The sequence below is a fragment of the Octopus bimaculoides genome, chromosome 10, assembly GCF_001194135.2.
Source record: "Octopus bimaculoides isolate UCB-OBI-ISO-001 chromosome 10, ASM119413v2, whole genome shotgun sequence".
Classification (NCBI taxonomy): Eukaryota; Metazoa; Mollusca; class Cephalopoda; order Octopoda; family Octopodidae; genus Octopus; species Octopus bimaculoides.
The window spans coordinates 93,857,693-93,868,644 of record NC_068990.1 but is presented as its reverse complement, the minus strand read 5'-3'; the positions used below and the strand labels follow the sequence as shown (position 1 = coordinate 93,868,644).

The 10,952-nt window shown below is 36.9% G+C and overlaps 1 protein-coding gene across 5 annotated transcripts in view; it reads right to left on the bottom strand.

The window, feature by feature from the left end:
• Positions 1-1,821: 1,821 nt before the first annotated feature.
• LOC106874030 (leucine-rich repeat-containing protein 15) overlaps positions 1,822-10,952 on the bottom strand; it is a 102,671-nt gene continuing 93,540 nt past the window's right edge. For all 5 annotated transcript variants that reach the window (XM_052971384.1, XM_052971385.1, XM_014921590.2 and 2 more), the window contains one exon: positions 1,822-6,567. In XM_052971384.1, coding sequence (XP_052827344.1) covers positions 5,431-6,552 — 1,122 coding nt within the window. In that variant the 5' untranslated portion in view covers positions 6,553-6,567 and the 3' untranslated portion in view covers positions 1,822-5,430. The remainder of the gene's footprint in view (positions 6,568-10,952) is intronic.

The window sequence follows — 10,952 nt, the reverse complement described above, 5'->3', positions numbered from 1 at the left end:
CGCTGTCCAGTGACTGGAACAAGTAAAAGTGAAAGAATGGACAAAGTGGTGTGGACGCTTAAATCTGCAGATAACAATAGGATACAGACCAGGACACAACCTTCTAATCAGCAAAAGATGTTAAAATAGTGTTTTGAACTGCAAAGTTTAAAATACCTTTTTTTTTTTTTTTTTTTTTTTTTTTTTTTTTTTTTTTTTTGCTGTCAGTTCTGAAAATCAAATAATGACAGGAAAATTCAGGTTGAGCTTGAAAGTAAAATAATTGAATAAATAGATAAATAAATAACAATGAGGAAAAATGTAAAAAAAAAAAATAGAGAAACATTATGGCTGCCGGAGAGTTATCGTTGTAGCCGCGAGGAATTGGTGTAGAGTTGATGTCAAGATTCGCTTCAGAGCACTATAAATTTTAGATCTTGTCAGAAATGCCAACGCTGTCTATCTATCTATCTATCTATCTATCTATCTATCTATCTATCTATCGACTGTGGCCATGCTGGGGCACCGCCTTGACGAATTTATAGTCGAATGAATCGACCCCAGTACTTATTTTTTTAAAACTTGGTATATATGTGTATGTGTGTGTTGGTGTGTGTGTGTGTGTGTGTGTGTGTGTGTTGTGTGTCTGTGTTGAGTGTGTGTGTGTGTACGCATGCCCACACAAATACATAGAGAGAGGGAGAGAGGGGGATGGATTGACGGATAGAAGGATCGATCGATGGACGGACAGACAGACAGACAGACAGACAGACAGGTAGGTAGGTAGGTAGGTAGGTAGGTAGATAGATAGGTAGGTAGGTAGGTAGATAGATAGGTAGGTAGGTAGGTAGGTAGATAGATAGGTAGGTAGGTAGGTAGGTAGGTAGAAACGAGGCGTGATGCTGTTGATGAGCCTGAGTCCTGAACACCGGAGAGAATGACTGAGGACAAAAACAAAACAAAACAAAAAAAACACACAAATATAATAAACATTTATCAGGATATTCTGCAGTAAATATTCATCGGACGAATATTTGTGTGAAAGTCGAATGAAATTTTACTTAATATACAATAATAGAGATGGGATTTGACTTGGCAGAAGACCGGCTGATGTAGGGAAAGGAATGTAATCGACCAATCGACCTCAGTATATCATTGGTACTTCATTTTAGCAATCCTCCGGGGGTGGGGTGGGGGTAGTTAAAATAGTTAGATTAAACTGCCTCGCGTGTGATTTAGATCTTCCAGAGATGACAACGGAATTTTTGCAAGTGAATTTGAATCAAAACTGCCAACTCAGAAAACAACATTTAGGTTTTATCGAGTTTTCTTTTTTTTTTTTTTTCTGTAAGGAAAATGACAATATTTACCGCCATGTTGTTAACGGTTTGTAAAATGCAATGCGATGTCAGAATGAATCAGACAAACAGTAACTTTTTATTGACAGCTCAAAGTTAAGTTTAAAGTGTGTTTTGTTGAGTTATAGAAATATGTTTGTTTCTGTAGCTTTTGGACACTCGGTACGTCTAGAAGGAAATTATGTAACTATGAAATGAGTACTGTGAAAACCCAAATACTTTGGATCATATGTAAAGGTTTGGAAGTGATTTTCAATCTGCCTGACCAACAAAAGTGGTTATTCAAACTTAAATTATTTTTGTGCGTGATGTAAAATAGCTCCAGGCCTCAAGAGAACTTTCGACAAAGTCAACACTCCGAACTTAGCGTCAAGTTGTGTAAAATGGCAGGCAGGGCGCATATGAAAGAACCGTAGACTATAGAGTAGCGAAGAGTAGAAGGAAAGAAAATAAAACTTGAAAAAAAAACTCCAATAAAAAAATATCCAGTTAAAATATTTCTTTATTTAAATATCACCATCATCATCGACATTACAAAAAAAAAAACATATATAATAAACATTTATAAGGATATTTACAGTAAATATTCATCGGACGAATATTTGTGTAATCTATGTACAACGGTGTGAAAGTTGAATGAAATTTTACTTAATATACAATAATAGAGATGGGATTTGACTTGGCAGAAGACCGGCTGATGTAGGGAAAGGAATGTAATCGACCAATCGATCTCAGTATATCATTGGTACTTCATTTTAGCAATCCTCGAGGTGGGTGGGGGCTACGGGATAGTTAAAGTCAACCCCGGCAGCATTTGAACTCGGAACGAAGAAGGTCGTAACTAAATATGCTGCCATTTAACACAACCCACTATGGTTTCTGACTTTGCCCTTCGAAAACAAAAATAAAAGAAAATATAGGAGGATCAATTAATTATATTATTCAACATATTCCCCTCTCAGATTCTCACACTCATTGCAGCAGTCCTTCAGTTTTTCTAAGCCCTGTAAAAGAACTTGGAGGGTTGAGCCTCCAACCAGACCTTTCGCAATATCTTTAAAGCCAAGAACTATATATATATATATATATATATATATATATATATAGAGAGAGAGAGAGAGAGAGAGATACGAATGTATGTATGTTATATATATATATATATATATATGAATGTATGTATGTTATATACGTATGCATATAAACAGAAGAGACACATATGTCCGTCGTGCTAATGATTTTTCTGTCAGAACGCCGCCTTAGCTTTAGTTTATAAAAAGAAGTTTCAAATTTTAGAGCAAAGTCAGAAATTTACGGGGGTGGGGTGATGGAGATGGTGGAAGATGGAGGGGGGGGGGCAATTACATCGACCTCGGAGAAGTTAACTGTAATATAGTTGTCGCTTATCCTCGGATTAGCTCTGAATAAGACTAGCTAGGGTCAAATGAGGTTCATTCATGAAAATACCGTCTTTTAATATTTTGTGGAACTGGTCCAATGTGTCCTTCTTTTTTAAGACAGTAGAGTATGTTTTGAGATTTGACAACTGTTTCTAACGTATCGTGGACACTCCGATTGTTGACTGGGAAAGTTGAATGAAATATAACTGGGCGGGGCGTTTAATTCTATTTTTATAACAATAATATCTTAAAATCACAATTTTTGTGAATAGTTAATCTATTAACGTTGACTGAATGAGAAGCGACTACAGTCTGTCTGTTCATGGTATGCATGTTCTAAAATGGGTCACCTTTATTCAAACATCGAATTTACCAACTGAAACACATAATACACTATTTTGTCTTTTATTATAAATAGTTGACAGGTTTAAAATTATTCATCGATCGAAATAAGATAATCGGTGAATAGATTAAAGAATATAGGCAACTTATTTCAAAATAAGTGTTACGTCATGAAGACGTGAATAAAAGAGATTTGACGTAGTTCGTGATTGGGAGCAAAAAGAAAATGGTCGTGTTGTTTAGTATTATATTTTATAGTACGACTAAACAACTGTAAACCTCTCGTTTACTGGTCTTTGTAGAACACTATTCAATGAAATGTGTGTGTGTGCGTGTGTGTGAGTATATATATTATATATATAAATATATGGTGCAGATAAAAAGATACAAATTACAGTAGCGAACAAGAATGTTAGTTTAGTATTCGATGATTCATGAGTCTGACGATGAAACCTTTACCGTTCTTTTATTTTTATTTCTATTTCTCCATTTTAGAATCGATCTAATTGCTGATAGCTAATCAAATCAATGTAATAATTTATTATTAAAAGTTTACACCAATAGTGATCATCTTCGTTCGGTTACGAGACAAATGTGACCTGACTCCTAACCGCATCAGCCGGAGACAGTGGGTGGAGTCGTTACCGCATATTTACAGCACCGCCTTGCCTCCTACATAACTGAACTATTCCATTCACGTGGTGCATATTTACGACTTAGTGGACTGGGACGTTGAGTGTTAAGTATCTTGATTATGAACAGTTTGGGTACAGCGTAACACAACACCTCACATTTGCTTGTGTGAAACCTTCACAGCACAGCCATCTGCAACTTCCGCCCATCACACATTTTTATTTCAATGAAATAATATTTTAAAGAGAATCCGTCTGCCAAAGAAATGCGTTTTCAAATATCAAATATTCTCAGTTATTTTGAAGATAGGTTTTTTTTTTTCATATTTTTTCACGTGACAAAATTTAATAATAAATAGATAAATAAATAAATAAATAAATAGAGTCCTTGAATAAAGAAAGAATAAAAAGAAATAAATATAGAGATGATCAGATTCCTATCGAATACAGCGGACATGTTGTTTCGCCATCAACGTCGTTTGCCGGCTGAAAGTTCGTTAACATATTGGATGTACCTGTTTGCTGTAGCAATAGGTTGGCTTAATATATAAACAGCGACTGGAAGACATTGCTAATTACAAACATCTAACTCTTATATATATCTTACTATTATATATATATAATCAATATCACAAACAAGGTACATGTGTAAGCAAACACCTCGAAGCTGCGGTGTTTCAACTGAGACTTCTTTAAAAAGGTGTCGTGTTAAAACAAAAACAAAAAAAAACAGCATTCTCAAAACTAAGCGAAACGAAATCGCGTCCGAAGTGAAAGAGGGCGACAGACATCGATATTTCTGGAGAATGGAAGTGACTGAGAAATATCGATGTCTGTCGCCCTCTTTCACTAAACACACGCACACGCATATGGGGTTTCGCGTTGCGCTGTGCTCAGCAATAATTAGAAACATTTTATGCAAATATAAAGTTCCTAATTCTTGCTTCGGAAAGTATCTTAACATCTCTTCTAAAACTAGCTGATAATAATTCATAAATGTATGTTATTTCTATTTGTTTTGTACTTTTTGTAAACTAAATTATTAACAAAACAAAAAATGCTTCATCTTTCATAGTTTCCCCATCAACTGTTTCCGCTGGAAACATTCTGGGAAGCATCTGTTGGCAGTCATTCAATATTTATCTCATTTAGTTAATTACTGAAAAACGGTCAAACAGGTAACATAAACATTCAGTCTTTAAGCAAAAACAAATCTGTAAACCTTTACATTGAAGGTAACAATAACGCGCACACGCACGCGTGAACACATTCACAGTTGTGAGGTTCGTATTCACAACGCTATTTACACGGTATTCATTATATAAATTGGAAGTGTAATGGATGCCGGATGTGACGCTTTTCACAACAAACTATCCAGTCGGATAGATAGAACAGCGCGTAAGAGTGAGTGAGTGAGTGAGTGAGTGAGAGAGAGGGGAGAGAGAGAGAGGGAGAGGGAGAGAGAATGAGTAAGTGAGTAAAGCTTTTCGTTATACAAAGGAGTTATAAGAATTTGTTAGTGCTTACAGGGTTACAGCTTTCTTTTCTACGGGCGTTGTAACGATTTGGGGAAAGGAAAGGTGGGGAAATGTAAGAAAATTGTTTTTTTCTTTAAATAAAAAGAACAAAATTCAATAAGAAAACATATGTAGAAGTTAAGGACTGGAGTCTTAAGCACGGCAGACGTGACATTAAACCGAAGTTGTAAATAACTTCGTTTCTTTAACAAGCAAATGTCAACAATAAGGACCAAGTAAAACACGTGCTAATACCATATAATATTACACTTCCGCTCCTAACCACAGGTATGGAAGGCTCCCGATTGTTCAATCTATAAATGTCAATATTTTTTTTTAATCCCTTGGATGAGAAACAAGGGCTGTCCTGGCAAATCACCTCATCCGAAGAGCGGTAATTTTCCAAAGATATTTTCTGCTTTAAATCTTTGAAAACACACCAGTTTCGGTAAAGAAGTTCGTCAAATGACCATTTGTCAAGAGAGATGCTATTATACGCAGCTGAATCAACTCTCCTTGAAAGCATCTTGTTGTTAACGGGAGAGTCTCGTTTAGTAGAAGACGACGACGAAGTATAATATATAGCTTTCTTTCCTTTCGATAAACCGAACAAGTTGCAGCCGCATGTGAATGTGTTACCATAAAACTCAAAGTTGGAGAACTCATTGGTCGAAAAATCGAACACATTGCAGCCGATGTCGGTGATGTCGTTCATGAAAAAATCAACATGTCTGACGTTGGTTACGGAAGAAAAGATGGCCGTTCCTAAGCGACCGATCTGATTAGAATAAATGGAGAATGTATAGACATTGGATACTTGATGAATAGCTTCCGTCTGGAAATCATGAATGGTCGATTCGAATATTGTCCATTCTCTGAGATTAAATATGTTGCTAAACGCATGTCTTTTTATAGTTTTGATAGTCACATTATGAAACTGGATTACAGTCTGGTTCCATAAATGGTTGAAAGCGTTCGTTTCTATTCGGTCGATGTTACAAACAGAAAACGACAATTCCTCCAAATTAGAGATGTTCTTAAACGCATCGCTCCGGATTACACGAATCTCACTGTTTTCGATCCTTAACAGAGTTAGATCTGGGAACCGAAGCATGGCATTTGCTGGGATTTCCTCTATTGACATTTCAGTGAGTAAGACTGACTTGGATATGGAAGGCAGATCAAGTGGAAAGGCATTCAGTCGGGAGCAAGATGTAAATCCAGATTTGCAAACGCATGATTTGGGACAGTATTCGACGGGCAAAGATCCTGTACCGCTTATCAACATCAGTTGTAGCCAGAACAGGACACTCTTCAAGTAACCCATTTTGTTGCCTTTCACCTACAAAAGATAAAAATAAAGATTTTAGTGAAATAATTATGAAACATACATTATCTTATTGAAATATATATGAATGTCCTTAAATATTTATACATGCACTTACAGCATGTATAAAAACACACAAATATATACAAAAAGAGAAAGAAAAAAGAGAAAAATAAAAAAGCATTCGTAAATATATAGATACTAGCAGCTAAGCCCGGTTTCACCCGTTCTGTTTGGATGGTGTGGCTGTGATCGTTTTCGGTTAGGCATCATCTATAACAGCGTTTCTCAACCTTATCATCTCGGGTCCGTTTCGATTGGAGCCTCCAGCTGTATGAAAATTTCCAGACTCCCCACCTCTTGTCAGAAAATAGCTTCAGAAGTGGTGAAGAACAAATTTGTACGTAGTCTGTTTCTGAGAAAAATACCTTAAGAATGAGAACCCAGGTTCGAAATTTCCCCAAGACACCTGATGAAGGCTGGAGGATATATCAGCCGAAACGTTGTGTTAACAACAAACAAGATGAGGACAAATATCCGTCAAATGTAAATAATATAAATAATGAAAGGAATACGTTTCATTATTTAAATAAGGAAATTTGTGAACTTTGAATATATAAGAGTATAAACAAGCGTAAAATAGTGTAAACAACTAAAATAAAAGTATATCTAAATAGCATTTTTTCCTTAATACTTTTTATGTAGTGGTCGAAGGAAGCGCTGGCTTTCGCTAAGAGTGGTCCACATAATCATTCGTGATGCAGAGGCTGGGAACCTATTTCAGTTCAGGAGTGAATCGTCATCACATGTCACTTAGTCGCAAGCACATGTCATATAGCTACAATAGAATGTCGTATCACCAACAATAATGTGATTTCTCTAAGACATCACCCAGTAATCTCTCAGGTCCATTTACATATTTCTCTAAACTTACAGCTGTTATGATTTCCCTCCCTCATGTTATGCCTCCATCGTAGATGGGTAGATTCGTTAGTACTTGTAAACATTAGATCTGTTCACAGGACCACATATACTTAGGAGCATCACGAACAAGTACGTATATGCCGAAAACACATCTACGCATTAACAACACACACGCGTTTGTAGGCACATACATATATTTACATACCCCGATAGAAAAACGAAATCTTCCAAAGGTGTTCCATCTCTTTCGATGAAATGAGACTCGCTACCACGATCACCACCACCACCACCATCCACATTCCTGGTAGAATTTGATTCCTGGTAGCGTGTTATGTCCTTGAGCAAGACACTCTATTTCACGTTGCTCCTGTTCACTCAGCTGGCAAAAATAAGCAGTAGTTGTAATTCAAAGGACCAGCCTTGTTGCATTCTGCGTCACACTGAATCTCCCTGGGGACTACATTAAGGGCATGCGTGTCTGTGGAGTACTCAGCCACTTGCACGTTAATTTCACGAGCAGGCTGTTCCAACGACCGGACCAACTGGAACCCTTGTCGTCGTTGCCGACGGAGTGCCATTTTACTTTTTGCTCTTATCTTGATACATAAATCATCTCAAGTAACATTATCTGGTATGTGTGTGTCTCCTCCCCGTTTTTTTCCAACGCCGTATCATATGTTTTTAGGAAGATATGGTTGCTATTTCAAACATTGTGAGGATTGGTAGAACAACAGCTTATGTCCGGTTTCTGTAGCGTTCAGTGGATAAAATAACACCACTACCACCACCGCCACCAACACCATTGCAACCACCACCATTGCAACCACCGCCACCAACATCAACACCGCTAACACCGCTCGCTGGTAAACTGGAAATAAGTTGTCGAGAGTTGGAAAAGAGTGACACACGAATTAACGACGAAAGAAATATTTTATTCAGACTGCGCAGAATAGGTATGTTACACCTAATCATATATATATATATTATATGGCATATGATAGTACCACGATATCGACCTGACTATCGGATGTTGTCACAATGGTCACATCGCTGGTCACAATGCGTTTTGCATTGTTCTGGCTTCCGAATGACGCCACGCACTCTAGTTAGGCGAGCAGACCAACATACCCATCTGATCGGAAGGCTGTTCCGTTAGTGGGCGACCCATTTACAGCTGGGTGAACTGGGGGAACATGATATGAAATTTTTTGCTCAAGAACACAACGCACGTGTGTGTGTGCCTGTACGAATATATATGTGTATGAGTGTGTAAGAGCGAGGCAAGACATTAAACTGTATCCGATGGTGAGAGTTCAGGAGTTTAAGAGAATATGGAGTTAGCGATTAGTTCCCACTGCATCCAGGTCCGCTTTGGTCCCGGGTCGGGAGTTCCTGTCAAAGGCCCAGGTATGAGTCAAGCTGGAGCATCTGTTCCGGTGGCTTGAAGCATACTGTACTCAGGGAAAGCTGGACAATCGTCACGTCACACAAAGCCATCAGTGTGTCACTATGCCCTGGGGCCAGGTTAACCAATTCCCTCGTTTTACCAGAGTAAACTCTTTACAAAATAAACTGACAGAAGACAACGGGAAACCTCGGCTGTGCCTTTATATTTCTCAAGAAAACTCATGAACCTTCAGATTTTGGAATGGTGCTACGTCCTGCAGTCGTACATATGGAACATGAAGAGAGAAAATTCGACATAATTAAGATCAGCGATGCTGAACCTTTTCGTATGAAATAGACTAATTTGAAGAATCAAATTTAGAGGAGGGCTGCATCGTAGAATTACCAAAATAAGTCATATTTTTTTGTAATCTTTTTGTCAGCACTCAAGACTTTTTGCAAGGGTTCTTCAACCCTTTTTTCAAGGGTTTTCCGTACTAGTGGGGTGGAAGGCGTAAGGTATTCTCAAAGTGGAGACCTGGCAGTAAATGGTAAAATGGTACGTTTTTTATTTGTTAAGGTTATCTCTACAGATTTTCGATAGAAATTTTGTAGAGATTATCCATTTTTCATTTTCGATCTCATTGCTGTTTACATTAGGCGTCTCGGATACGAAACGTCGTAACAAAATCAGTGTTGGTTATAATTTCTATAGAAAATCAACAGAAATAACTTTAACAAATAATGTAAGAGCACTGCTAACACAATAGAACACAGTATTGACTGATAAAAGCGTTTAATATACTTTGTATATCATGGTTGCAAAACGAAAATGACGTGTAGGTCATTAAGATGCATATTTAGTTATCGCTAAAAAGATAGGATTTAAATTTGATTTGACATTTTAACGACTGAGGCAAATAAATTCCATTTTGAATATATATAGTGAGATATATATAAGGACGAAATCCTCCATCAAGCTTGGTAATGGCCACTTTAACGTTTGTTAATGAAATCTTAAATATTTGATGTAGGAGATATGTCAGTAAACCTGGATTTCACGGCTTTCAGTTTTGAAAATGTTATACGGGAAGAATGAGTAGGCTGGAAACCCTGACTTATAAAATAAATACCAGAAATATACAAATATTATACAGAACGACTAAGTAATTTCATCCTTTGGAAAGAAAATGCTAAGAAAAATAATAAAACAGAAAACGAAACAGATATCAAGATAAGAGAGGTGAGGAAAGACAAAGATAGAAAGAAAGAAAAACGAAATTATGGGGAAAAAAAGAAAGAAAGAAAAAGTAAGATAAAAAAAAAGAGACAGAGAGAAAGATAGGAGAGAATGTATGAAGGAAAGGAGAAACTATAATAAAGGACAAGTGTGAAAAGAGAGAAAAACAAGAAAAGAAATACGTTCATAACTTGCTAAAAACAACAACCATAACAAAAAGCAAAAAAATAAAGAGTGAAAAACGAGTAAAATGAGTCGTTTGTTTTGGCTCAAGTGTCAAATGAAACACACGTGACTTCGAGAATATCTGGGTTTAATATAAATGGGGAAAAAAATTACTTTTAAGTAAACTCAAGTTTATATGCAATGATATGACTATTATGTATTTTGCATAGAAATTCTTGTCTAAGTGTAAGAAAGTTGTGTTTATGGTCACGTTGTTGGTGTTAAACCCTAGGCTGGAATTAATCGATCAGATCTATGGTTAAAAGTTTCCCACCTGTATCTCGTCCTTCTTTTTATATGTTACATCTAAGATTACACCATTCAATGTGTCCTTGTTTATTATAAGGAACTTATTGTTTGAGGGTGATTTGGTTGCTATTTCATTGGCTCAAAAAATGTAAACTAATAATCATATGTCTTGTAGTCAAATATCACAGCTCTCTCACTTCCCCACCGATCCCGTCTTAACCTTAAAGGCCCCCGAGGAAAGTAATGCACTGGAATCTCCCCAGACACAACGAAAGCTGACGAATTAACATTTGACTTATAGACTTGTGTCCATGCCTTAAGACGGCACTGCTACATATCCGCCCAACGCAACAGTGTTGCAACGTGGTTAGATGAG